Source organism: Natrix helvetica, assembly GCF_964273705.1.
Source record: "Natrix helvetica genome assembly, chromosome: 11".
NCBI lineage: Eukaryota > Metazoa > Chordata > Lepidosauria > Squamata > Natricidae > Natrix > Natrix helvetica.
This window is the reverse complement of record NC_138562.1, coordinates 18,384,644-18,412,232: the sequence shown is the minus strand read 5'-3', so window position 1 is coordinate 18,412,232 and position 27,589 is coordinate 18,384,644. Positions and strand designations below refer to the sequence as shown.

At 59.2% G+C, this 27,589-nt stretch overlaps 1 protein-coding gene across 5 annotated transcripts; it reads left to right on the top strand.

Moving 5' to 3' along the window:
• Positions 1-1,085: 1,085 nt before the first annotated feature.
• NLGN3 (neuroligin 3) lies at positions 1,086-27,124 on the top strand. Of its 5 annotated transcripts, none has more exons than XM_081964045.1 (7): positions 1,086-1,207; positions 10,021-10,693; positions 15,955-16,014; positions 17,704-17,853; positions 19,624-19,809; positions 23,636-24,425; positions 25,116-27,124. In XM_081964045.1, exons 2-7 carry the CDS (start codon positions 10,213-10,215, stop codon positions 25,963-25,965), a joined length of 2,517 nt encoding a protein of 838 aa, XP_081820171.1. In that variant the 5' UTR covers positions 1,086-1,207; positions 10,021-10,212; the 3' UTR covers positions 25,966-27,124. The 5 variants fall into 5 exon arrangements, with proteins under 5 accessions (XP_081820171.1, XP_081820172.1, XP_081820173.1 ...); XM_081964046.1 differs by lacking the exon at positions 15,955-16,014 and adding an exon at positions 11,694-11,753; XM_081964049.1 differs by lacking the exon at positions 1,086-1,207 and adding an exon at positions 11,694-11,753 and having other exon boundaries at positions 10,175-10,693.
• The last annotated feature ends 465 nt before the right edge of the window (positions 27,125-27,589 follow it).

The following is a 27,589-nucleotide window of genomic DNA, read 5'->3' as shown; positions in this document are numbered from 1 at the left end:
CTTTAAGAGGAGTGGACGTCAACTCCCAGAATTCCCCACCAGCCATGCCTTAGAGACCAAGTCTCCCATCCAGAGCAGATTCCAAGACAGCTGTTGAAGGAGGGTGGGTGGACCTCTGGGTCCTGGGAATGGGCTGGTGGGGAAGGGAGGGGCTGAGACCAGTGGAGATGGGGGGGGGGTTGCTGCTGAGATCTAGGGAGAGCAGAAGAGGCTCAGGTGGGGCCTCGGAAGGCAGGACAGGCAGGCAACACATGGGGCAGCTTGACTCCGGTGCCAGGCCAGGCCTGGTCTCTCCAAGCAGAGCCTGAGCAGGACCAGCTGCCCTCTGTTTCTGTGCCCCCGCAGTCCCTGCTGCATGGAAGCCTCTTCTAGGGAACAGGAAGGGGGGCAGCGGCTGCCCTGTTCCCCCCCCCCGTCCCCCCAGGTGCCCTTCCCTGCCCCAAACTGCCCTACTTCCCGCTGCTAGAACAGCAGCCGAACCCACAAATCTCCCGGGGCAGCTGCTTGGCTGGAGGTAGAGGCGCCCCGATGCCGGAGCAGGTGGGAAAGCGCCCCCAAAGTCACGAGGGCGCCGTGTGGCCCCTGATGCTCTTTCTCTCGGAGATCCGGGCAGAACGGGACTCCCCCACCCAAGCGCTGGCAGACCTTCCCTCCTTCCCTCCCGGGACCATCCGAAGGCCGCCGCTTCTCGGGGCCGTGCAGGACCGCGCCTGCTCGCCATGCCCACCGCGCCCGGGGGCTCTCGGGCTGCGGACCCAGGAGGCCGGGCTCCTGCTTGCCACCTGCTGCGGGGGCTCCGAAGCGGCTTCCCTCGAGGAGTCTGGCCCGGGGGGGTCCCAGAGACGCCCCTCCCCGCGGCCGGCAGCCCCCGCGCCGCCCAGCCCAGGCGAAGGGCCGCCTCGGCCGGAGGAGGCTCCCTCTCGCCCTCCCGCGCCGCCGCCGCCGCCCCTCCTCGCCGCCCTCCTCCCTCTTTCGCTCGCTCGCTCTCGCCGCCGCTGCCCGCGCATTCTGGGAGGCTGTGGGCCGGGGGCGCGCGCGGGGCGGGGACTTCGGCGGCGCTGACGGCGGCCGTTGCAGGAGACCTTCCGCGCCCCCTCCCGCTGCCGCCGCCTCCGCCGCCCCGGCTCCTCCCGCGCCGCCCCGGCATGGCTGCCGCGGGACCGCCGCCGCCGCCGCCGCAACGGGAGCAGCAGCAGCGCCTCGGCGGGTAAGCAGCGGGAGGGGCGTCGGGGGAGGCGAAGGACGAGAACGAGGGGCGGGCGGGGAGGGGGCGAGGGCAGCCCACCTCTCTTCCCCCTGGCTCTCCCCCCCGTAGCTGCAGCAGCCCCCCTCCCGCCTCCCCCCCACCTCTTTCATCGCCCGCCGGTTAGGCGAGGATGGAGCAGGCGCGGGGGCGCGGAGGGGGGCTGCCGCTGCTGCGGCGACCGGTCTCTGTCGTTGCCATGGTGACGGTGCAGAAGAGGAAGGCAGAGGACCCCCATTTCGGCGGACGCGGGGGGAGCGAGCGGGGGAGGAGGAGGAGGAGGAGGAGGAGGAGGAGGCTGCTTCCCCCCCCCCGCCGGCCCCGCGTGCCTCCCCTGTGCGGCGGCTCTTGCTGCTTCTGCAGCCAAGGACGGGGCGCCCGGAGAAGGGGACGCGCGAGCGGGGCGGCTGCTTCGACGCCCTCTCCGGCCCGGGTGGGGCTGCTCCTCCTCCTCCGCCGCCTCCATGGGCAGCCTCAGCTGCGGGCATCGCCGCGGTTGCTCCGGGCACTGAGACGGGAGGGAGATGGTGGCCCCGAGCGCCGGCATCTGGCCTGGATGGCGAGAGGGGATCGGGCGGTCAAGCTTCTCCCCGGCGATGATCTGTTGAGGAGGGGGATGTGCCTCGGCTGGTCCCCCTACCAAAGTTCCCGCACGTCCATTCTGGTGCTGGAGGGGCCGAGGCACCTTGAACATCAGCCTGAGTCCACCGAGCTGGCAGGTGCAAAGTCTGTGCTGCCCCCCGCCCCAGCCTGGCTCCCTTTGGCCAGTGAATACCCCCCCCCCAAATCCGCAGATCCTTCCGGACACCTAGGGGGGCAAAGTGAGGAAGGGGGCAGTGACAGGAAGGGGACGGGCCCTCCCCACCTGTGCCTCTGGCCAAGACTGCCAGGAAAAGGCAGAGCGAGAAGCGGTGCCTGCTGCTCCATCCAAAGGACTAGTAACTTGTTCCTCTGCCTTTGGGGGAAGGACAGCTCAGAGGGGAGCATATGCTGTGCTGAGCCTGTCTTTTGCTTTCTTTTGGGGGGTTGGCCTGCTCCAAGAAAGCCACAAGGCCCGTTTGTTCATTATGCCCGCTGGAGAAAGCCCACACATCTTCCCCCGTGGCTCTTTTCCTAAGGGGCTCATAATCCCATGCCCCCTTCCCCCCCCAAAAAAAAAGATATCTGGGCACTGCCAGCCTTGTTCAGGAGCAGAAACAACTTGTGGGTCATTCAGAATGTAACATGTGAGTAAGTCCACAGAGCCAACAGGTAGTCCAAGGGCAGGAGGTGCCCTCCTGGCAAGCAGCCCCCCCCCCATATGATGATGGGGAACTGCAGCTGGGCTCTGTGGGCAAAATGGGGTGCAGTTGTTGGTGCCTTTTCTGGGTCTCCCATCTGAGCAAACTAGTCATGGAAGAGGTTGGTGAGCCAGAGATGCCAGAGCTGGTAGGCAGGGGTGGGTGGGTGGGAGGGGGGGTAACTTTTCTCATGCTCTTCCTGCTTATGTAGAGCTGAGAAGTCCTGTCTCTTCTTGCTGGGTTGCCTCTGCTGGGAGGGAGGGAGGAGGGAGGGAGGGAGGGAGGGATAGCAGGCTCGGTGGGTAAAGTTTCTCCTTTGGTTAGGTGGGAAGGAAGGAACTGGTTTATTTCCCCCTTGTATCTTGATTCCTTCCCTTGTCTCCCCCTCAAATGACTCGTTAGGACGGAGGCCTGGGTTTCTTTCTTTGCCAAATGCTTCATTTTATGAACTCCTTTACTGAGACAACCCCCCTGTGAGGTGGGCCGGGCTAACCCCGTACTTTGTGGGAGGAGCCCCAGGATCTCCTGGGGTCTCAGGTGCTCTTGCTGAATCAGCCATGGGCAGAGAAGACCCTGGGCTCCCACAGGCAGGAAGGTCCCATCCTGGCATGGAGGAAGCAGGAGGTCCAAGGATTTCGGGCTCTCCCTTCATAAGCCCACACGGGATGGGGTTTGGGCGGGGAGCGGGTGGCTGCAGCAGATTGACTTCTTTGCCCCAGAGAAGCAGAGCAGGGGGGGGGGATTCCAGGGACCGGCTCTCCACACCTCCCCAGGGCGCCCGAGCATAGTGGCCACTCACCAGAAGACAGGGCAGGGTGGCAGGCAGTGCCCGTGGGAAGCAGGCAGTATAGTTGGTAGCAGGTTCATTCCCCCCCCCCAAGTGCCCTCCAATCCCCGGCTCTTCCAGTTCAAGGCTCAGGGAAAGCCCCTCCCTCTGGGATCCGTGCCAGGGAGAAAGAGCCATTTTGAGCTACCAGCAGTTCCTCTACAGGCAGCGGCTGGCAGCGGCTCCCACCGGACGGCTGGTGGGAAGCGGCGGCTGGGAAGAGGGGACAGCCAAGACCCCGGTCCACCTGAGGGGTGACACCCCCTGCTTCTTCTTAGCCCCCCCCATTCCTCCCTCCCCCTCCCCATCAAGGCCCCTGCCGGACAACAGACTGGCTGCCAGGTGTGATTAGCTTGTGGGAAAGGGCACAAGCATCAAAAGCTGGTGAGGGCTGCTTCTGATTGGCTGTGAGCTGTCTTCCCTGGAAGGGGGGGGCTCCAGATGTGTGGGGAGAATGGCTTTCTCTCCCCCCCCCTCCGCCTTCTGATGAAAGCCAGCCTGCCTCTGCAAGTCATCAGGTGGGCAGCGGCTCTTACTGACAGCTGTAGTGGGTGACAGCAGAAACGGACCAGGAGCGATTGGTTCCCTGTTGCTGCTTGCAGGAAGAAGGCGACTGGATTCTTCGTTTTAGAAAAGCAGCTCGTGTGTCTCTCCTGCTGCAGGCAGGAGCCGAAAGGCCCCGGGCCAGAGGGCAGCCCCGTAGAGCCACGTGGTACTGAGGTCCCCACAGGGAGAACTTGGCTGGGGCCAGGACCAGGGATGTGGGGAGACATTCACGCCGAAGTCCCTGAGAATCAGGGATTCAAAGGCAGTGGGGGCCCCCACCAAGAGGGCTCTGCTTTGTTAGCTCGGCGGTTGCAGAGTGCTTCCGTTGGAGGGCGCTTGGTGGGGAAAAGGAGCCTGCTGCGGCCACAGCCCTGCACTCCCTCACCCTGCAGGGATCACCAATGGGACACCCATTGGTCTTGGAAAGAGATGAGCTCTGCCTTCCCACGCAGAGCTCATCATGGCCCCAAGTAGATCCCCACAACGCCATCGTCACCGCCCAAGCTGGAGGGATGCTGGGGCTTGATGTGCGTCGCCCCCCCCCCCCCGCACGTCCAGCCAGCCAGAGCAGCTCAACCACCTTCTGCTCCATGGGGGGGGGGGGGCAGCTTTCAGAGGCTGCTCTTTTCCAGGAGCCCTCGGGGGGCAATGTTGAGGGTGAAGCCCCCTTTGGGCCCCCGGTGAGAGAGAAGACCACTTAGAAGTTGGTGGGTTAGCTTTGGCCGCTGGAAGGGGCTTGTGACCAGCCCTCTCCTTGGCTGATCCATGGTCCCACCAGGGAAGCTGCTCGTCTCCATTGGCTCTTCCTAGCAGAGCAGTCTTCCTGAACCCTGACAGTTGGATGACTTCTCCCATCATGCACAGCCAGCACCCCTAGGGAGAAGACTCTACTGGACAGGTTGCTGTTCCTCCAGACCTTTCCAGGCCTGTGGCCCAGGAAACCTGGTCCCCTGGCAGGGACACCGCTGGGCCAGCAGCAGTCATCAAAAGGAAGCCCCTCCCTGCCCCTTTCAAGGCTGGGAGGCCTGGGCAGAGGATCTGGTGCCAGGCTTCCTTGGTGGAGCCCCAGTTGTTGGCATCAGCTGGTGGCTTCTTTGGTTCTGGTTTGTGTGTTGCATGTTGTGACTTGCCTGAGTTTGCAGGCTGTGTGAATCTGTGTTGCGAAAGGGGATGCCCTAGAAGGAATTAAGAAGGACCAGGGGAGACATGATAGCAGTGTTCCAATATCTCAGAGGCTGCCCCAAAGAAGAGGGAGTCAAGCTATTCTCCAAGGCACCTGAGGGCAGGACAAGAAGCAATGGGTGGAAACTAATCAAGGAAAGAAGCAATTTAGAACTGAGGAGAAATTTCCTGACAGTGAGAACAATTAATCAGAAGTTGCCTCCAGAAGTTGTGAATGCCCCAACACTGGAAGTCTTCAAGAAGATGTTGGATAGCCATTTGTCTGAAACGGTGTAGGGTTTCCTGCCTAGGCAGGGGGTTGGACTAGAAGACCTCCAAGGTCCCTTCCAACTCTGCTATTGTATTGTATTGTATTAAGAATTGAATGGGGGGAGAACATGGGGAATGTCAGCTGGCCAGACAGGTCATTTTCTAGGGGTGGGGGCTGCCTCTGCAGCTGACGAACGGCTGCTCTGTCTCCGGACCCTCTCTCCCTCCCTCCCTCCCTTCCTTCCTTCCTTCCTTCCTTTCTTCCTCCCTCCCTCCCTCCCTCCCTCCCTCCCTTCCTTCCTTCCTTCCTTCCTTCCTTCCTTCCTTCCTTCCTTCCTTTCTTCCTCCCTCCCTCCCTCCCTTCCTTCCTTCCTTTTCCACCAGCCAGATTCTGCTCGTACTCTTCTTCACCTCAGAAAGCCCCGAGGAGGCCTTGAAGGGGCCCATTGTTTTCCCCTGCCCAGCAGTTTGCCCTCTGGAGCTCCTCCTTAGAGGGCAGCCTGGGAAGATGTGATCAGCTGGAGCCTTTTGCTTCGCCTCCTTCCAGATGCCTCTGCTCTCCGCTGCTCCTGGGAGTCCCCTGCAGCCGTCTCCTGGAAGCCAAGTGCGACCAGAGGGCGCAGGAGGGGCTGCGGGCAAACCTCCTTTGCGCCCTGGAGGGCCCCTCTGTTGGTGCTCGCTGCCCCTCTTCTTTTCCTTGGACACATTTGCCCCTCTGTTGGAGGAAAGTCTCGCCTTCTCTGTGCTCCTGGTCCACCTGTCCAAGCACTGTGGAGCAGTGAAGATTTGGGGAGAGGGTACATCTCTTGCCTGAAGAACATCAGGCTAAGGATGAGGGTAAGCTGCCTCCAGCCTCCCGAGGCTGCTTGTCCAGGGCCCTGGGGGACCTTGGAGCCAAATCCAGTAGTCCCTTGGCATGACCCAAGGCTTCCTGGCAGCCATCAAGGCGGTGTGGCTGGGGCTGTGCTTAGGCAGAAGTTCCCCAGGATGGAAGATTATCTAGAGAAGCTTCTTTATTTTGGCTTGGATGGACGGAGACTGAGCAGAAAGGTTCCCCATCCTTAGGGAGGTGAAGGGGCATTCCAGGGGTGGAGAAGGCAGCCTGACCCACCCCTGCCCCTCTTGAGGCCTGCCCCTATGGCAGGCCCAGGGCTTTGGTGCCATTGGAGCCCCAGAGCCTAGGACAGAGGGAGGACAGTCTCTGCTGCAGCCAGGGATTGGTGCGCCTCCCCCAGGGAATGCCCCACAACGCATTCTAGGAAGAGGAAGGCAGCTCTGAAGCCCAGCAAGAAGGAGGCTTCTTCCTCAAAGAGGCTTTCTTGTAGTAGAGTCAGGGGTGGATTCCCTGAGAGCCCTTCTCCTTCTGGCCTCTGGGCTCAGGTCTCTTCCAAGCCTCCCACCCCCACCCTGGCTCTGCCTTCTTTCCCTCTCCTTGCTCCAGAACAGGGGTCTCCAACCTTGGCAACTTTAAGACCTGTGGACTTCAACTCCCAGCAAAGTTGGCTGAGGCATTCTGGGAGTTGAAGTCCACAGGTTGGAGACCTCCTGCTCCAGAGGGCTACAAACGGCCCATTGGTCGGCCTTAGTGCCCAGTTAGGCTTGCGGGGACTGACCTCGGCATCATTCTGCCTAGACCCAGCCGCGGAGACAGACTGTCACTGAGTGGGACAAACCTTGAAGGATGCCCAGAGAGGCAGCTTTCCTGGCATTCCAGCGGGATGTGTGCTCTGCCCTGCAAACAGACCCTTCCTCACCCTTTTGAGCAAGCGAGAGAGAGACGGGGTGGCTTCTCCTCCTTCTGGGAAAGCTATAGCAAAGCACGTCCACTGGAAGAGAAGAGAAGTGAGGGCATCACTTTATTCTGTGCCATTTGAGGTCCGATCGTCTCCAGATGGCCTGGAGTTCCATTTGTAAGGCACCAGGTCCCCTAAGGCTTCTCCTTGCTTGGGTAGGAAGCCAGCAAGAATGGTGGCTAAGCCAAGCTGGCCCAATGCAGCCTGTGAGCCTCCCGTCCAGAGATGCCCGGGCTGACTTGGAAACACAGCGGGTGAAGTGGTAGCAAAGGCCCGGCTATTTTGGTGGGTGTTACTATCATCACCACGTGTGTACACCCAGGGAAGAGCTGACTCCCTCGTAGACATTCAGCACTGGGGCCTCATCTCCCTTGCGCACTTGTCCAATTCCGTGTTTTGAGAGCTTCTCGGGAAGGCATAAGTGTTCAGTTTCAAAAGACCCATTGGATTTAGGATCGAGACACTTGAGGAGTGACTCCCCTGCTCCTTCCTTCCTTCCTTCCTTCCTTCCTTCCGGTCTTTAAGGCGCTTGATTCCTCCACATCCAATTCTTACAGTAGCTTCTTGTCCCTTGCAAAGGTTACCTCCCCCCCCCAAGAGAGACCAGATGGCCCAGCCATTTGCTTTAACAGATCCCAAAAGATCTCCACAGTCAAAGAACTTTCTGGGGTCAATGAAGCCAGGAGGAAGCCCACTCTGAGCATCTCTTTGTCATCCATCTTACGATGGCCGCCCATCAGAGTTCTTGTCCCTGCAGTCCTGCTCCATATTTGTTGACATGGAACTGGTAGCAGTTTCATTGCTGGTTTTTTTGGGGGGGGGATTTACTTCTAGTGCCTGGTAACTAGTTTAGTGCCTGTGGTTCCCCCTCTCTCCCCCCCCCCCCCGTTTTCAGTGGAGCCAATGCCTGAATAAATCGCTTCTCCACAAATATTTCTGCCGTTTTGTGATTCTGTTTGCAGCGTAATCTTCCCATCTTCTTCTTTAACCTCATTTGCTTTTTTGTTAGAGCTTTGGATGATTATCCGTGAGTAGCCGTAGATCTTCCTGTGGTTTACCTGATGTCTCTAAAAGCATCGTCTCTCGTTTGTTTTCCTCAATCTTAGACGGTTTTTTTCCCTTTCATTGTCCTCCCTTGTTTGATGCTGCGAATCTGAATTCAGGGGTTGTGGAGGCTTTTTTCCCCCCAGTCCAAGCCTCTCGTCCGCCGTCTGTCTCTGACTTTCATGCTAACTCCTTGGATTCAGGGGATGGCATTTTCTCCTTCGGTTTTGGCAGAATCTTTGACCTCTCCCCAGAGTTGCTGACATTCAGTTTGGGCCAAGTTCCAATGTCCTGGATACGTTCTTTTGACGGGACCTTCTATTCTCTTGGCCAGGGCCAGCCCTTCCCATGAGACCTACGCTCTTCTAGGTCCAGCTTAAATATACAAATAATTTGTATATTACAAATAATGACAAAAGATACAAATAATTATCTGTTTGCACCTGGAAGCCGCATCTGGTCTCTTTTCCTTCGACGTGCTCTGCGGAGTCCAATGACATCCAGCCAGTGAATCTAGCCACCCGCTTGCCCTTAGGATGCTCAAAGCCGGTGTCGGCCACGGGGTCCCCTCCAAACCTCTGTTCTCATCCAGCCCTGACCTTCCTCTCACAGCAGGTCCATTCATTCCAGCCCCCCACCCCCATTGCAGCCCCCCTCCAATCCACTCGTCCTTATCTTGTGGTTTACGGGGTCCTTTTCAGGGCCTTTCCACCTCTTCAGCTTCAAGCTGTTGGGTGGGGGAATCTCTTGCCCGGATCTGATTTTGAAGTCCGCCTAAATCCATTGGGCCTCAGAGGGGGTCTTGATTCACAGCTGTCCCGTTCCATGGTCCGGCTAGAAATGAGGACTGACCCTGTTGCAGCTCCGGTCTTGCCTCTTCTGGCGCCCAGAGGTATATCTCTTGACTTGAGGGGGGGCTTCCATCCTCAGCCTTGACCCTTGCCTGGATGCTCGGTCCTCCGTACCGTTTTCTTCACAGCTCTGCAGAAGGGGACTCAGATCCCGAAGGAGGGTGGGCTTCCCCTCCCCTACATAGCTCTGCCTGTCCTCTCCCTGCGGTGGGATTCTTTCCCCCTCCTCTTCTGAGCTTACCCGCGAGGGGAAGAACGACGGAGCTAGCAATTATTTGAGCGTCTTCCAAGGCTTTCTTCTCTCTTCTTCTCTTTTTCCGCCACAAATGCACCCCAGCTGCCCCATGGCCAAAAAACAGCTCTCTAGAATTCAGACAGCTGGATGTAATTCCTGGGAAAGAGCAGCTTTTATCCCTTTAAGGGTATTATGTAATTTGGATAATTTTGCAAACACTTTTTGCAACCAGGAGCTGCCTCTGCCTTCTTGAGTGCTGAGGAGCGTGGGGGCTGGGGGGCGAGGGGGGCTCCTATTGTGCCCCGGAAGGGAATGAAAAGAAACAAGCAGGAATCGGCCCTTGTAGGCCAGAGCCACCTGGCACAGGTTTCCCAGGACTGGGACTGAAGTCACCCAGGAGAGGAAGAGGGAGTAGCCAAGGCCCCGAGGGCTCTCCAAGTGGGGAGGGAAGCCCTCTTGCAATCAGGCCCAGCAGCTTGAGAAGATCCGGTCCCGGTGTCCCCCAGTTGGGAGATGTTGGTCCTAGGAAGCCCTCAGCCCAGACCACGGTGGAGGGGGTCCTGGGGCCCAAAGGTGGCCCTCCAGATGGGGTGGAGAGAGGAACCTATCCTTGGGGCTCTGAGTCTTCCCCAATAATCGGACGCCTGACTTGTGGCTTGTTACCTTGGCATCTCTTTCTGTAAGGGAGGGCTTCTTGGGTGTGGCTGGGCTTCGCCCCCTCCAAAGTGGTCCCTATTAACCTGCTTCCCCCCCCCAATCTCCTCTTTGCAGGACCACCTGTCTCCAAGAAACTGCACCTGCAGAGAGGAAGAGCTCCTGAGCTGTGGGACTTTGACCCTCGGCTGCCACCGCTCCTGCCTGGCCCCCGGACCCCTTCAGAGGGCTCTCCTTCCCCTTCGGAGGATTCTTTGAGCCCCCTGCACCTGCTTGCGGCCCGCTGCCCAGCACTGCCCTCCCCAGACCATGTGGCAGCTATTGTGCCAATGCCCGCTTCTCCTCCCGCCCTTCTCGCAAGCGACCAAGGGGGCAGCCGGGTGGGGCACACACCTGGCCCTCTGGATCCTGGGCCTTGCCTCAGCCGTGGTGCGGATGGAGAGCCAGGCCTACTCGCCTACCGTCAACACTCACTACGGGAAGCTCCGCGGGGTGCGCGTGCCCCTGCCCAGCGAGATCCTGGGGCCAGTGGACCAGTACCTGGGGGTGCCCTACGCTGCACCTCCCATCGGGGACAAGCGCTTCCTGCCCCCCGAGCCTCCGCCCTCCTGGTCGGGCATCCGGAATGCCACCCACTTCCCCCCAGTGTGCCCGCAAAACATCCACACCGCCGTGCCCGAGATTATGCTCCCCATCTGGTTTACCTCCAACCTGGACATTGTGGCCACCTACATCCAGGACCCCAACGAGGACTGTCTGTACCTCAACATCTACATCCCCACCGAGGATGGTGAGTCCCCAACGGGGTGCCTGCAGGACATGTGTGTCATACGTGTGCGTGTATGTGTGTGTGTGTGTGCACGCTTGTGTCTCAGCGGTTTGAGCATGCTGCCCTCACTTGCTCTCCTCCCGCCGCATGGCTGTCTGTCTGTGCGCATCCGTTCCTGGCCCTGACGCTTGTCCCTCCCGGCTGCCATGCGCCCCTTCTCGCTCTCGGCCCACATGGCCTCTTCCTCCTCTGCTCGTCTCCCCTCCCCCCCCTCCAGCCACCATCATCCTCATCCTGAACTGGGTTGGCAAGACAGGAGAAGCCTCCGGTCAGCTGCTGGGTGTCCCAGCTGGTTGGGGGGCAGCAGGGGGCCTTAAGCGCCCTCAGGCTTGGCTGTGGGTCGACCTCCTCCCAACCTCCTCTCTCTCCATCCCCCCCTGTCCCCATTTCCAGAGGGTAGGCCAGTTCTGGTGGGCTCTCTCTCTCTCTCTCTTCCTCTTCCTCTTCCAAACCTCTCCCAATCCTTGAGCTTAGCCTTAGCAGGTACCACCCGTTGGTCTGGTTGGAGGAGGGTCTGCCCTAGCAGGGGGCAGCCGGAGCAGGAGGGGGGCTCTTTGTGGTGAGGCCGAGCCCCTTAACCCTTCCTTTCCAGGGCTCCCCCGTTGGAACTGTAAGTAGCCCCCTCCCGAGCCAACTCGGCCTCACCACAAGGGGGTCCCTGCTGAGGGGAGCCTCTTACTTAGCAGCAGCAGCAGCACTGGGGCAGCAGGGCCCTTCCCCGGGCGGGGAGGAGGGAGCTTCACGCTTGACACGCCCTCCTCTCCTGCACCCTTCCTGGCCTCCAGCAACGCCCCCCTAGCCCCCCCCCAGAGCAGCTGCTGCTCTGCTCCCCTCTGCCCTCCCTGTGGTCAGCCCCAAGGGGAGTGGGGTGGGGGCTGGGGGGGGGGAGAAGGACGGGTTGCATGCCCACACCCTCCGCTGGGGCCTCCTGTTATTTTGTAGTCTTTTATTCATTTTACAGTAAAGCGGATTTCCAAGGAATGCGCCCGAAAACCCAACAAGAAAATATGTAGGAAAGGAGGTAGGTAGCGAGCCGGGGGCTTGGCAGAGGGCACAGAGAGAGGCAAGTGAGAGAGTGAGCGCCAGGGGGCGCCTGGCCTGCCCCATGCCACAACAGGATGGGGGTGGGGGGCTTATTGACTCGAAAGGGCTCTCTGGCCAGTCCCCTGGGAGAGTACCCTCTCTTTTTTGGGAGGTGTGTGGCATTCCCACCTAGGCACGGCTACCCTGGCTGGCATCGGTTGCCTATTCCTAGGGGGCAGAGGACAGAGCTCCCTTCTCCCCTGCCCCAACTGGGCTGGAACTGGCCTCACATGGAATGCGATTCTGCCCACCTCCTTCTCAGCACTTCCGGGAAAGGCCCTGCCAGCGCGCAGAAGGCTGAGGATGCCCTGCTTCTGGCCAGCTTCTCTGGCCAGCCCAGACTCTGCAAGAGGGGAGTGGTTTGCCCCACCATAGGGACCCCCCTGCGATGGGTGCCCTTTCCCTACCACTGGGTCCCCTGGGCCCCTAAGCAGATACCCAACAGCACGGGCATGCTCTGGGCTCCTCCCTGCCTTCCCTCCCTGCCTGGCACCGGGGCCGAACTGCAGCTCCACCTCCTGTTCCTCTCTTGAGCTGGAATCCCCTCTCCTACATCCTCCTTCCCCACTGCTGGGTCTGCTTTGCCCCAGTTGTCCTTCTGGAGCTCTTCCCCGTCCCCCTGGCCAGCCGTGGTCCCCTGGGCAGGAGTGGAGAGGGGCAGGCAGGCAGAGAGCCTCTGCTGGCTCTGCGCCCCCCCCCTCCCAAAGGGTCTCGGTGCCACCCATGATGGAGCAGCAGCTTCAGCACGGGCATCCACTTGTGCCAAATGCCATCCTTAAATCCACTCTGTTATTCCTTCACCAAGGACCGGGCATGGAAGTGCCAACTTCCTTTTGAGTTTTTGGAAATGTCCACCCCTCTCCCCCCAGGCCTGTGGCGGGTATGGCTGAGGCCTCTCTGGGCTGTCTGCCCTCAACCCTGTGAGGGGCCCAGGGCCAGGCAGCTCTTCTCAAGGAAGAGGAAACAGGGCCCTGAGTTTTGTCCCCCGACAACTCCCCCCCCCATGCTGGGTTCCAGCTCCTGCCATTCCCAGCCAAATAGCCAAAAGCGAGCAGAAATGTAGAAATGGAGGAGGGAGTCTCACCAAGCAGGGACCAGAATCCGTGGGCATGCGCGCACACGCAGAGGGTCGGTGGGCCCAAGCATGGGGGTGCTGCTTGGAAACAGGTTGAGCCAAGACTTCTCCACCCCAAGAGGGCTTCCTCGGCTTGGACCAGGAAGGTCTGCCTGGGGTGAAGGGAGAGGCCTGGTCCAGGTGGCTCGAGGGGAGCCTAACTGCCCAAGACCGGGCCTGGGCTAGCCAGCTTCCCGAAGGAGCTGTGGTGGTTTGTTACATCATGGCTTAGGGCAGTGATGGTGAACCTTTTCGGCACCCAGTGCCCAAACTGAAACATGTGTGCATGTGCGCATGTTGGAGCACTGGAAAACCAAAGACCAGCTGGCTGGCGCATGCATGCCTGTTTTTTGGGCATTTGGGGGCCATTTTCAGGCCGTTTTTCAGTCTGTTATTGGCCCCAAAGCAGCCCAAAACAGCCTGAAAATGCCCCCCCAAAACAGCCTGAAAACATCCCGAAAAATGGCCTGTTTTCCGGGCATTTTGGGGGCTGTTTTCTGGTGCATGTGCGCTCCGAAAACCAGAAGAGCAGCTGGCAATGGTTCACGTGCCCACAGAGAGGGCTTTGCCCGCCACCCCTGGCACGCGTGCCATAGGTTTGCCATCATGGGCTTAGGGCATCCTACGGACTTAGTCCGTGTGGCCCACTCAGCAAACCCTGATTGAGCAAGAGGGGGCTTAGCTAGCAGGCAGGCACATGGCTGAGAGCCTGAGCATTTGGGGAGACCTCTGCCCGTTGGATCCGTTCAGCCAGGGATGATGGCTCAGGGCATCGTGGGACTCCAACCATGGCTTAGCGTTTTCCGTGAATGCAGCAGCCGCGTAGTTTGCCTTTGCCACTGACGCTGACCTCGGACTCCCCAGGGAAGGGAAAGTTACCACTGAGCCATTTGAAGGAGGAGCCGGGCACCCCGGGCATCCCATGCTGCCCTGTGCAATGGTGGCATCAATGCCATGGGGCTTTGTCTGGCTCCTCCCCCTTGAGGACTCCGGGGCCCATTCAGCCCAAGGTCACAGAAGCAGAGGGGGGGGGAAGGGCTCAGTCCTTGGGTATCTTCCTTGGGGAGGGAAGGCAGGTTGGGAAGGGCTGTTTCGCAGTGGGGAGTCACCGCAAAGCGGCTTCCGACAAACTTCCTGAGGCTTAGGGTGAGTTGTGTCCTGGGGAGCGGGGGGGAGCGATGGGGCTTGCTTTAAAGCCTCTCTGCCCCTTCTCAGCGGGGCCCAATTCAGCTCAGACGTTTCCCCTGGGTGCCTCTGCCATGTGGCCGCAGAGCCTGCTGGTGCCCAGATCCTGGTTAATCTGCACAGCTCAAGAATTGGCATCTCCGCCTGAAACCGATGGAAAGCATGGGAGGCATCCGTGTCAGCCAGCCGAGCCTCTGATGCGCCGTCTCTGAAGCATTTTTTGTTTCATTCAGCTTTGATGTGTGGTGGCCGGTCCCCACCAGAGCCAAGAAATCACCCCTTCCTCATTTCCCCCTCCTCCCCCTCCTCCCACCACTCCCTCCCTCCCTCAGGCTGCCAGGGGTCAGGGAGAGCCCATGGCTGGGCCAGGGGGCTGGCTGGCTTGGCTCTGTCGGCCATATTGCGCATGGAAGGCTGCTCCATTGCACGGTGCTGCGTGAACTCTCTGCCAGGCTTTGCCCACGAACCCCTGCCCTGGGCTGATCCCTCCAGCGCAGCCTTCTCAGGTGCCCCCCCACAGCTTCCTCCCTTGGGCTGGCCTTGGTCGCTCATCTCCGGATGCCCCAAAGGCACGGGGCAAGGGGGGGGGCTCTTCCCGGCCCCTCTTGTTTGCACCGTGTGTGTGTGTCTGTGTGTCTGGAGGAACATGGCCGGGGCCGGGCTGATGCGCCCTGCGGAGCTGCGAGCAGGAGGACCAGCGCAGACCTCTCTCTGCCTCGGTTTCCATGGTGACCGGGCAGGCCTGGCATCTGAGCAGCAGCGGCTGAGACAGGAGTCCTTTGTTCTGCTCTCAGCTGATCTGGGTGGGAGGGGAAGGTGGAGGTGCACGCAGCCCCCCCCCTGGCCCAGTCCTCTCCCCTTGGGTGGCACCCCCGGGCCTCTCGGAAGCTGGACAGGCAGCTGGGCACCTGCCGACTGGTCCTCAGATGGGCAGGGCCTCTTCGGCACTCTGATCTGAATGCCGCCAAGGGTGGACGGGGCTACACGGGCATCCCCAGAGCGGGCATGGCGACCTGCCCTGAGCCTCTCTCTGGGGTGCTGAAGGTGTTGGAGGTGGGCTTCCTGGAGCCCCCAAAGTGTCCTGCAAAGAGGCGTTGCCAGGCCTTCTCCGGCCCCTTTTTTTTCTCAGCCAAGAAGGGACACCTGCAGGGCAGCAGGAAGAGCCCATCCTGCTGCCCCTGGTTGGCCTGTGGGCAAGCCAAATCCCGGAGGAGCTGTTGGCAAAGGCCCGTTCCTACTCAAGAGCTGAGGAGGGTCACTCGGGAGGTCTTCGGTGAAAGGACCCCAGCCCAGGTCCTCTAGGGCTAGTCAAGTGTCCCACTGTGCAATCCTGGAGTGGAAGTGGCCGGTCATGCCAAGGGCATGAATATTTGCCCCGTGGCAGCACTGAGTTTCCACCCTTTACTAGATGGTGTTGCCCACCACAGCTATGCCAGGCCCCTGTCCGCATCCCAAGGGTCTTGCCTCTCTAAGGATGCCACCCCCACCCTCAGGGACCCCCCAGCCTGGCTGTGCAGGGACAGCCCCTCCCCCTCTTTCCCCCTTCAGGCCTGCCCTCTGCAGCTGGCCTCCCCCTCCCCCTTGCGCTCTGCCTGGCCTTCTCTCTGACCCTGGGGAGGGCCCTGGAAGCCTCTCCCCCACCCACCACCCTCCCCAGTGCTGCTGCTGGAGGTCCCAGGGGTGCCGAAGGCTTAGCCGAGTCCTGAGCCAGGTGACCTTCCCACCTTCTCTGCAGCCATGCTATGTTTGAATTCTCTTTTGTTTTCTTCCTTCCTGTTTTGGTTTCTCTTTTTTGCCCCCTTCTTCCTTTTTGTTCGGTCTCCTCGTGTTTGGTCCCCAGGCTCCAGCGCTAAGAAACAGGGCGAGGACTTAGCAGATAATGACGGGGATGAAGACGAAGGTACTACTTGCCTGCGCCAGGTGGCTGTCGATGCATGAAAAATAAAACCCCTCCCTCTCTCTCTCTCTCTCTCTCTCTCTCATGCACGTCCTCATTGCTGCTGCCATTCCAAGGAGCCCCCCTCCCCCCTCGTTTGTGTCTCCGTCTCTCTGGGTGCTGAGCGGTTGAATGGGGAGGGGGCCGCCCTGCTGCCCCTCGCCCTGGGTTGCTTGCTGGCTGGGAAGGTCGAGGCGAGGGGTTGCAGGGTCTCTCTCAGTTCAGACGCTCCGGGTTTCTGGCCTGGGGAACCACACAGAAGGTTGCGATGGGCTTGCAGGGAGGGTGTGTCTGGGGAACGGCACTTTGGAAAGCAGGGAGGCACAGCTCTGGGCAGGAGGCCGCCAAGGGCACCACTGGCATTGGGCAGAGGAGAGCGGTGCCCTTCTGCAACAGAGTGGGAACTGCGGCTTGCCCCTCTGCCAATTTCTGTCCATGCCAGGGGCAGCGGTGTCCTTGTGCGCAGGGGGCACTCGTTTCGCTTGCTTCCCTCCCTCCCTCCCTGGAGAGGCTGCCATTTAATCCCGAGGAAAGCATCTCCTGTGCCAGGCGCACGTCAATTTTGCTTGAAGGAGAAGGTCAAGGTGACACTTAAGGAAATCCCAGCCAACCTGTGCAAACAGCTTGGCAGAGAAGCACCAAGAGCTCCCCGGGACCCCCTCCAGGGAACCTGGATGCCAGCACAGCTGAGCTGGTGGGCCAGGCCTGGAAGTGGATGCCCAGGGCCCCCTAGCCAGGCCTGAGAGGGCAGAGTGTCCTTCCAGTTGCGCGTTTGGGAGTCTCCGTGACCGTCCTGTTGGTGCCAGGCCCTCGGTGGCTTATTTGGCATGCGAGTGGCCATTCTTGTGGTCAGCGCTTTGTCTGACCTGGGTGGAAGCACCCTCAAGTTGCTGCCCCCCCAGTCCCTTCGGAGGAGCTCTTTCCCTGCCATACCTCTTCTTGGCGAGGGCAGGTGAGGTCCCCGCCTGGGCTACGTCTTGACTTATCATACTTGTACTTGTAATGTCTGCTTGCTTTAGAGTTGGGAGCATTCTGGGGTGACCCCTTTGGGCATCCTTGACAGGGAAGTGCCAGGTGGCCACCTATGTCCCGGGGACTGTAGCTCCTGGGAGTGCGAGCTCTGGGCGTGTGTGTGTATCCCTGGGGAGCTGCTCCTGCCGCTGCGTTGAGGGCATGGGTGGGACAGGCAGGGCCAGCGGCTGTGGGGCACAGGCTGGCATCCCGGTTCAGGTGCCAGGGGCATTTGACTGAAATCAGCAAGAGAGAAGAAGGGGCGGGGGATGAGCTAGCGAGTGAAGCAGCAGCTTCTCAGATGGTAAGACAGGTCCTCCCCAGGATACTGACCCAGTGAAAGGAGAGGGGCTGTGTCCCAACCTTTCCTGTCCCTGGGAGGGGGGCGCATCTTTCTAGGACTCCGTCCCAAGCCCTGAATCTCTCAGCTGGCCACGGTGGGTCCCACCAGAGCTCACGTGACCTCGTGGGGCTCCTGCAAGCCTTAGGGGCCTTCTCACATTGTCTGCCAGGCCAGAAACTTGCGGGCAGAGCCTGAGGTCCCTGCTGTGCCTCTTCTCCCTGGGAAGGGTCCAGATAATGCAGGGGTGGGCGCCCAGCAGGCCGCGTCAGACTCCTGTCTCTAGCTTCTCCCCCTTGCAGACATCCGAGACAGCGGGGCCAAGCCGGTGATGGTCTACATCCATGGGGGCTCCTACATGGAAGGCACGGGGAACATGATCGACGGCAGCGTGCTGGCCAGCTACGGCAACGTCATCGTCATCACCCTCAACTACCGCGTGGGAGTCTTGGGTAGGGAGAAATTCTCCCCCCCCGGGGCTGCCTGCGCTCCGTCCCAGCGTGGGGGACCCTGGGGAGAACGTGGGGGGCCACCACATCCCTTAGCAGCCTGGGGGACTCTGTGGGGAATAGGAACAGGGTCCCACAAGGAGCAAGATCCCCAGCTTTGGCACCCCGTTTTTGCACCGGCTCCCCTGAACGGGTCCCCTCCCCCTCCAGCCTCTGGTCCCCAGGACCAGCCCTCGACCCTCCTCAGGGCCAAACGGCCCACTGTGAATGCCACCCTCTGTTCCTAGCTTGGAGTTCCCTCGTGTTTGCCCACTAGGGCCCCGCAGAGAGCAAGTATTGATCTGTGGTTCAATATTGTGCAAGCCCTGTTTACCCACCTCCTCTCTGCACCACTCAGCAAGTACCACTAATAGGCCTCCCCAGAGGGAGTATCCCGTGGTTCCGCTGGGGGGCTGCCAGGCCACTTCCGGAAGCCGCCCACTGGATCCTGAAGGGTTTCCTTGGAGCGGAAGGCAGGCAGGGGGTCTCTTGCTCCACAGACAAACAGCCCATCCCCCCAACTTTCGGGGCCTTTGGCCACCCTAACTCCAGCTGGCAGCTTGGCCCTTGAGGGTGCCTGGGCTGTGGCCGCATTGGCCGCCAGGCAGAGGAGAAAGCTCTGGGTCCTGGGTCAGGAGCCCAGAAACGACATCCTCAACTCACGAGCCCGGCTACCGAAGGTGCCCAATAGGATTCACCCTCGATTTCTTTTATATATATATAATTTTTTTAAAAAAAATTAAAGACAGACTTACACAAACAAAACATAAAAATACCTTCCAGTTACATCCAGTGTGTAGATTGGTCACAAAACCTTTTGTGCATCCTCTCCATAGTCTTAACTTACAATTTATATAAAATCCCATATTGTCAATCTAATATATATGTATACATTATTATCATTGTTAATCATTTATTTGACCGTAACTATTATTCCTTTATTTTATATGAGATATTCTAAATTTTGAATTGATTTATAATTCATTACATCCTCCTAAATCCATCCAATAATAGTACATCTTTATATTATATTCTGTGTCATTCCATTGTCCTTGTATTGTAAGGTTCTCAAGTCATATTTCATTTCCATATTTCATTTTTTTTGTCTAACCATTGGTAAAATAAATCCCATATCTTATAAAATTGTTTATCTTCTTGTTCTCTGATTTCAAATGTCAATTTACTCATTTCAGCACATTCCATTATTACCCTCGATTTCTGTCCTACGTTTCAGCTCATTTCCGCATCGATCCTTTTCCTGGGATTCAGAAATCACGAGCTCCCAAACATTTCAAACACTTGCTACGTTTTGGCCTGTCCTGTCCTTAGACGAAGCCAGAGAGGAATCCTCTAGAGCAGCGTTTCTCAACCTTGGCGACTTTAAGTCCTGTGGACTTTAATTCCCAGAATTCCCCAGCCAGCTCGCTGGGGGATTCTGGGAGTTGATGTCCACAGGACTTAAAGTCGCCAAGGTTGAGAAACGCTGCTCTAGATCCCATCTAAGAGTAGTAGCCTCCAACCAAGGACAGAACGATGGGAAAAGTCCAAAGGGAAACCTGAGCATCAGGGTGGAGGTATCTCCCTGCCCTCCTCGGATTGGCCAAAGGCTCCCTCTGGGACTCTGGTGGGGGCAACGGAGGAGCTGTCCCTTTGGTGGGACCTGGCCAGCAGCGGGGAGGGTGGGGAGGGAGGCTCTGGCTGGGGAACAACCGGCTCTCCTCTGCTTGCCTGCAGGGTTCCTGAGCACCGGGGACCAGGCGGCTAAAGGCAACTACGGGCTCTTGGACCAGATCCAGGCTCTGCGCTGGATCAGCGAGAACATCGCCTTCTTTGGCGGCGACCCTCTGCGCATCACCGTCTTCGGGTCGGGCATCGGAGCTTCCTGCGTCAGCTTGCTCACCCTGTCGCACCACTCTGAAGGTAAGGGAGGCCTTTTGGTCTCTCCCAAGAGGGGGGAAGACCGCGGGTTGCCCCTCTGGACCTCCCCCCCCACCCCCTCCTCTCCTCCCATGTTTTTACCATAGACCATTTGTTCCTGTGATAATGTGGGACTACGGGCTCCAAAGCATCCTTGAATCTCTGCATTCAGGATTATAAGGAGGGATGGGTGGGCGACAATAACTGCTATTTCAAAATAAAATAACAATTGGAATTTACAAAGACCATCGGAAAACAGGCAGCAGCAAATGCTTAGATATCGAAGTAGGTTCTTTTAAAAAAAACAACAACAATAGATTTTTTATTGTTTTTTCCCCCCTCTATAACATCTTACAATCATCACATTAAGATTGTGGTGTCCTCATACCTGTATAGATCAATCTTATATCGCTTCTATATTTATATACATTCACCTACAGTTCTATACATTTCTCTATTGTTTCTCAGCTGAATTAGCTTTATTCCTGTTATGCAACCATTTATACCAGTTATCCCAAATTTCATAGTCTTCAGACTCTTCTTTGTCCTTTAATCTTGATGTTAACTTGTCCATCTCTGCGCAATCTAGAATTTTCTGAATCAGACTATTAGTTTGTTTCCAGCATTGGGCAAACGTTATTCTAGCTGTAGTCGAAGTAGGTTCTTTGTTATGGCGATGGGAGTTGCACAGGCCAGATGCCTTCAAGGGAAACCAACCACGGGAAATTCCCATTTCACCAAGAACAGAGGTTGGTGACCCTCAGAAGCTGCAACCTGTGGCCAGAGACGGTCTTAGCTTAGCCAGAGGACTTCCAGCCTAGGAGTCTGCAACTTTCTCCTTCAGAAAACACAACTGCCCAGATGGGCCCAAGGCCAGGAAGGAACCGAGCCCCCCCAAAATGCATGAATTAAAACCCCAGCCAAGCAAAGCCTTGCAGCTTCAGGCCTGCTTTGCTCCTTCGGCATCTGAATCCTGGCTGGACTGGCTGATCCTGGAGAGTGTAGGGACCTCTTTGTAGATGGGGTGGACGAAGACTGCCTGGACATAGCTAGAGGGGTACCTGAGGGGGTGGGGCTGCCAGCCCAAGAGGGAATCTGCAGGCTAAAAACGGTGTGGCTTCCAGCTTCCAGCCCAGCCTCACACCTGGGACGGCTTCAAGAGTATTTACACTTGTCCCTCTCCCTGCCCGACGGTGCCCACGCCATCCTCACGGATGGGTAACCTGGCATAGATGCTACCTTGGGGGTTCGGAAGGATGTCTTGCTTTTTAATTAGACATCCAGTCGCTTTTGTGTGTCCAGTTTGCTGCACAGGAGTTCCTGCAGCGGCTGAAAAAGCAGCATACCAGCTTGGCTCATATTTCCATGTTGTTTTTATGGCTCCCGGAGGATGGGGATTAGCCAAGCCACCAGCAAATGCCACCCCACCCCGGTCTAGTTAATGTTATCACCCCTTTGGGGTGCTTAGAGAAGCGTCCCATGCATAGGATGGGGTGCTGCTAGGGAGGTCTGTCTCGGGCCAAAAGCATGGTAGGGTTAAGGCAGGGGGGGGGGACCAAGCACAGGGGCCCCGGGGCTCCGTCCTTCCTCTGGGCCCCCAAAGGCTTTCCTGGACTCAGGCAAAGGGGGCCTCAGAGGCATTGGTGCATTGGTATCAATGTCTGAAGAGGGGGTGTCGACCGGTGCCCCCACAGATGTTGCTGAACCTCTGGGCAGGCCACAGAGGGTCCTTCGCAGACCCTTCCCAGGTGCCTTGGGTCATCGTTGCCATCGTATCCAGCTGCCCTTCCACACACCTGGAGGGCACCCAGGCTAGGAAAAGGGGAGGAGGAGGACCACCCTGGGCTCTCTGCAAATCCCTCGTTTGCCTGGACCCCCAAAGGGAACTCCTAGGCTTCTATGGGCAGAGGCCAGCCAAGGCAGCCCCAGGCTCTTCTCTGATGCGACTGCCTGGCGAGGGATGGCTTCCCTCTGCTTGCTGGAGAACGGTGGGAGTGTTGCTCAGCCTCCCCCCTCTCCCTCCCCCCCGGCTGCATTTCCACCTCTCCCTCCCATGCCGGAATGCATTAGGCACCAGCTGGAATCCTGCCTGCCGAGCAGAGGCCCCAGAGCCCCCCCAGGAGACCCTCTTTGGAATGGTGCAGCCAACCTCCATTCAAGTGCTCTTTCGTGAGCCAAGAAAGCGAGCGGGATCCCCCCCCCCCCTTGAGAGGAGAGGAAGAATCCGTCTTTGCTCACGTGTGTGTGTGTGTGTGTGTGTGTGTGTGGCGGGGAGGGGGGTGTTGTCCCCCAGGTGGAGAGAAGCGGCAAGAGCTATTTCTGCCTCTTGCTGCGTGTGCAAAGGAGATTCACCCATTTCTGCTACCCAGCAGCTGGAATGCGAGAGAATTAGCTCCGGTCATTTGCAGGACACGCGTTTCCGGGGCCTGTGAAGCTGATCCCGGAGCCACCAGGAGAATCCTCAAAATAGGGCTGGTGCAGCAGGTGGACGAGGGGGAGGGGTGCCCTGGCCAGCTGGCTGCGGCTTTACCTGCCCACGTGGCAGGGTGGCCTGAACCAGCCCGCTTCAGCGACAGAGTAGCTGGGTTTTGTTGGATCCCCTACCAAGCGGGTGAGGATCCGATGGCCAACAGTCCCTCCCCACCCCGAGGCTTCCGGGTGGAGCTCCAACTGCCAGGATATCCGAACTGAGCAAGGTGGGCACCAGGTGGGGGGAGGCTGCTTTGGGCGGTGGTCCCGAAGACACTGAGAGGATCCCGGGGCACAGCTGGGCATCCTTCCCTCTGTGAAGCTGATGCAGGAGCCACCTGGCTTCGGGCTCTAGGTGGTTGGAAGGTGACTCTGATGCAGGCTGGGGGTGGGTGGGGGGCTTGGGGGAAAGAGACTTGTGTAAGGGTCTTCCAAGGGAGAAAAGGGGCGAATCCCGGGGGCGTTAAGGGAGCGCAAGGGGTGGGGAGACCACAAATGACCCCCTTCCCCCAATTCTGTAGCAAAGGTGTGCCTCTTTTTTTACCTGGGGGCCGAGGGACAGGAGGAGCTGGTGGAGAGGCTGCCATCCTCCTGCCCTCTGCCCCTTCCTCCCTCCGGCTTCAGCTGCAGGCGCTGCACTTCCTGGACCTTTTTGTATTCCGAGGACAAGCCCCACGGAAGAAACCTTGGCACTCAGCCCGGCCTGGCATTCCTCTGCCAGCCCCAGGGCCTTTGTGGGCCGGCTTCCTAGGCCCTGCGTCCTCGGCCTCTTGTGTTCCCGCCAGCAAAAAGGCTCCTTTGTGCCCCCCGGGGAATGTGCCGTTTGCCGAGCCCACATTGGCACGGAGTGGGGCCCAGCTGGGCAGGAAATGAGGGCTGTTCTCTGTGGAACATGCAGGGTTAAGTACCAGGGGCTTAACCCCCACAATGCCAGCCTCAGATCGCCCTGCCTGAGGCGGGGGTGGGTGGGGGAGGCAGGAACCCTTCTTGTTCCATTCCTGCCCATTGTTCGCAGAGCCCGAGTGGACCAGGACCAGGATGGCTTGACTGGTGCCAGGCTGACATGGCGTGGCTGCCAGGGAGGGATGACCAGAGCGTCGGAGGGGGTTGTGCTAAGGCCGCAAGCCCAAGATTGGCCTCCTGGAGCCTGGTCTTGGACAAAGGAGCTGGCATGGCTGGAGACGAGCTTTCTCCAATGGGCCATCTGCCCTCCCGTTGCCCCTTTCCTTCCCTGGTGGTCCTAGAGAGCCGCTGGCAGGCATGGGTGGTGGTGCCCCTTCAGCACAGCTTCTTTCAAAGCGGAGGGTCCCCCTCTGGGCATCCTGCCCGTTTCTGCCCTGCTTGTGTTATCGCCTCACAGGTCTCTTCCAGCGAGCCATCATCCAGAGCGGCTCTGCTCTCTCCAGTTGGGCGGTCAACTACCAGCCGGTGAAGTACACCAGCTTGCTGGCTGACAAAGTAGGCTGCAACGTGCTGGACACGGTGGATATGGTGGACTGCCTGAGGCAGAAGACAGCCAAGGAACTGGTGGAGCAGGACATCCAGCCGGCCCGCTACCACGTGGCCTTTGGGCCGGTCATCGATGGGGACGTCATCCCTGACGACCCTGAGATCCTGATGGAGCAGGGGGAGTTTCTCAACTACGACATCATGCTCGGCGTCAACCAGGGGGAGGGGCTGAAGTTCGTGGAGGGGGTTGTGGACCCCGAGGACGGTGTTTCCGGCAGTGATTTTGATTATTCCGTCTCCAATTTTGTGGACAACCTCTACGGCTACCCGGAGGGCAAGGACACCCTGCGCGAGACCATCAAGTTCATGTACACAGACTGGGCGGACCGGGACAACCCGGAAACGCGGCGCAAGACCCTGGTGGCCCTCTTCACTGACCACCAGTGGGTTGAGCCATCGGTGGTGACCGCTGACCTTCACGCTCGCTATGGGTCCCCCACCTATTTCTATGCTTTTTATCACCACTGCCAGAGCCTCATGAAGCCACCCTGGTCTGATGCGGCCCACGGAGACGAGGTGCCTTACGTCTTTGGGATCCCCATGATTGGCCCCACCGACCTCTTTCCCTGCAACTTCTCCAAGAACGACGTCATGCTCAGCGCCGTCGTGATGACCTACTGGACCAACTTTGCCAAGACTGGGTATGTCGCCTTTCCCCAGGCTGCGGCTTTGGTGGGGATTTTCAGGGTGGCATCTCCCAGAGGGCAGGGCTGGGTCACCCCTCTGCTGTGTGGAACTGGACATTGAAAGGACCTTCCGCCGCCAGGATCAGGCTGTGCGGGAGGAGATGGGGGCAAAGCTCTGCCTCCCTCCCCCCGCCCCTCCGGCAGATTCAGTCCCAGGGATCTAAAAAGGAGAGAAAAGGGATTAAACCAAAATCTGTTCTCCTTGCAGGGGGAGACTAAAGGGGGTCCCTGGACCAGTAGTTTGAGGGCACTGAAGGTAGCGTCTTTCTCCAGTGCCCCCCAAGGATTGAAAGCCTAGATCTTCCTTCTGTAGCCTACTCCCCTCCGGGTGTGCTGGGACTGCAGATCCCAGAGTTCCCAGCCAGTGTGATTTAGGGAAAGTCCAGTTTTAATCCTTCAGATGACTGAAAGACGAATTTTTGGTTCTGAAAAGGCTCCGCTCTCTGCAGCCCTCAAAAGTCAGATAGTCTGTCCATGTATATTGGAGCCCCTTGGGGCCAAAGGCCCCTCCTTGGCAGGGTGGCTCCAATGGGAACAATCCTCCCCCCAGGGAGCCCCCTCGTTAGTGGCACACAAGGGGTGGCTGATGGCATGCTTTCTCCCTCCCTCCCTCCCTTTCTCTCACTCTCTCTCTCTCTCTTTCAGGGACCCTAACAAGCCCGTGCCCCAGGACACCAAGTTCATCCACACCAAGGCCAATCGGTTTGAGGAAGTGGCCTGGTCCAAGTACAACCCCCGGGATCAGCTCTACCTGCACATTGGCCTGAAGCCTCGAGTGCGCGACCACTACCGGGCCACCAAGGTTGCCTTTTGGAAGCACCTGGTGCCCCACCTGTACAACCTGCACGACATGTTTCACTACACCTCCACCACCACCAAGGTGCCGCCCCCCGATACCACCCAGAATTCCCACATGGCGCGCCGTCCCAATGGGAAGGGCTGGAGCACCAAGCGGCCGGCCATTTCCACCGCCTACACCAGCGAGGGCTCGCAGGAGAAGTGGAACCCCGAGCAGGACGGGGCAGGCACGCTCCTGGTGGAGAACCCCCGGGATTACTCCACCGAGCTGAGCGTCACGATTGCCGTGGGGGCCTCCCTCCTCTTCCTCAACGTCCTGGCCTTCGCGGCGCTCTACTACCGGAAGGACAAGCGGAGGCAAGACACCCACCGCCAGCCCAGCCCGCAGCACGCCCCCGCCACCAACGACATCGGGCACACCCCGGAAGAGGAGATTCCCTCCCTGCAGAGCAACCAGTCCCACCTGGGCGACTGCGAGGCCGTGCCTACCCACGATGCCCTCCGCCTGACCGCCTTGCCCGACTACACACTCACCCTGCGCCGCTCCCCCGACGACATTCCCCTCATGACGCCCAACACCATCACCATGATCCCCAATTCCCTGGTGGGGCTGCAAACCCTGCACCCCTACAACACCTTTGCTGCCAGCTTTAGCAGTACGGGGCTCCCTCACTCACACTCCACCACCCGGGTATAGCTGCCACGCACACGCTCCACCTCACTGGACCTTGGGCTTACGGGGTCAGGCGTGGCAGCTCTCTCGGCTCGTAGCATCAAGCGCTTTGCTCTCCTCGTCTCCAGAGCAGCTGAGGCTTGGGGGAGTCCGGCAGAGAAGTTGAGGCCCCACCACCACCTGGGCTGCCCCCAGTAAACCCTTTCGGCTCCCAGGTCCAGCTGGCACTGCCAAGGAAGCCCAGGACAGCCCCTCGCCTCCTGGAACACCCGTGGGGGACTCCACCTGGGCACCTCCTAGTGGGCACTCTTGGAGCGGAACTTTGCCAGTCTCTCTCTCTCTCTCTCTCTACCAACCTAGAGCCACCCAGAACGGCTCCCACAAGCTTAGCTGCCATCTTGTGGCGGGAGATGAGTTGGCACTTCTCGGAGCTCTTGGACGGCTGCTCTTTGGCAGTGGGTGGGGGTGTTTCTCGACCCCGTAGTGGATCCTGAATCCCCTGGCCTTGATGCTGGGCCTAGTAGGTACTGCCTGGTACCCTGGCTCCATATCACACTTTCCATGTTGCGGAGATCCTGTCTGTCTGTCTGTTTCTTTCCAAAAGACGTTTTTTAAGCAGATCTTTAGTTCTTTAAGCACTAACGGAGGCACTGTGTTTTGTCCTTTGTAAAGATTTTAAACTAAGTGTTCTTGATACAGCCAATTAGACACACACGTCACCCAGGCGAGCACATCCACCCCCCCTCCTCCTCCTCCTCCAGCTGCATCTGTGCCAAACTACGAAACCAGCAGGCTTCCCTCGGGGCGGGTAGTGGCACAAAGTAGACCACGAGGACATTTTGTACTTTTGATATGCCCTTCCTAGCCATTGTGCCCAGCGGCCCATCCATGCTCCTGGGGACCAGCAGCCTCCTCCTGCCCTCTTGCCCTGGCCAGCGGCAGCCCCACGGCCCAGCCGCATCGGGGGCCTTCTTGCCAGCCCCACAGCCTGCCCTGCCCTCCAACTCACGATTACCCCTCTGCTGGTTGGAGAGGCAGGGGAGGGTGGCACGTGTAGGGGCAGCGGGTTGGACGCAATTGGAGGGGGGCAGAAAGGGGCTTGCCCCCGTGCGGCTGGCGGGCTGCCAGGTCCAGGGTTAGGGGCTGCTGGTTGGCAAGAGACCCTGCAGTGGCAGCTTGAGGACTTGCCATGGGTGGGGTTGGGGGGGGAAGATAGCAGACAGCAAGCTCTGCCTTGTTGGAGTCTGGGAGGTTGACTGGCAGGAGGGCCCTTCGGGCGGTCAGCAGCCCTGTCAGCTGGCAAGGGGAGGATTCTGAGGGGGTGGTAGGGGGACACGTTGAGGGGGTGGGGGCTGCAAGCAACTCAGGCGGTGGGATTTGATCCAGCTTGCCTGGAAGTGTAAAACCTCTGCGTGTGTCTCCTCCACCCGTCACCAGCCTGCTCCTCGCTGGGGGTGGGGGGTGGGGGGGTGGGGAATGTATCCTGGAGCAGAGGAATCAGAAATTCCCAATAAACTGGAAGGGATATTTTTAGCTCCTGGCTGTGCTGTCTCTTCTTGGGCTGGGGTCCCGTTGGGGAGAGGAGGGAGGAAGAAGGGCAGGGTGTCTCTCCTGTGGCGGCCACAGACTCACCTGCGATCTGGAGAAG

Excerpts from the sequence above, each read along its gene's own strand:
- NLGN3 (XM_081964049.1), top strand. The coding sequence starts at position 10,213 with ATGTGGCAGCTATTGTGCCAATGCCCGCTTCTCCTCCCGCCCTTCTCG. Across the intron at positions 10,694-11,693 it reads CTACATCCCCACCGAGGATG|TAAAGCGGATTTCCAAGGAA; the intron begins GTGAGTCCCCAA and ends TTCATTTTACAG. Across the intron at positions 19,810-23,635 it reads CCTGTCGCACCACTCTGAAG|GTCTCTTCCAGCGAGCCATC; the intron begins GTAAGGGAGGCC and ends ATCGCCTCACAG.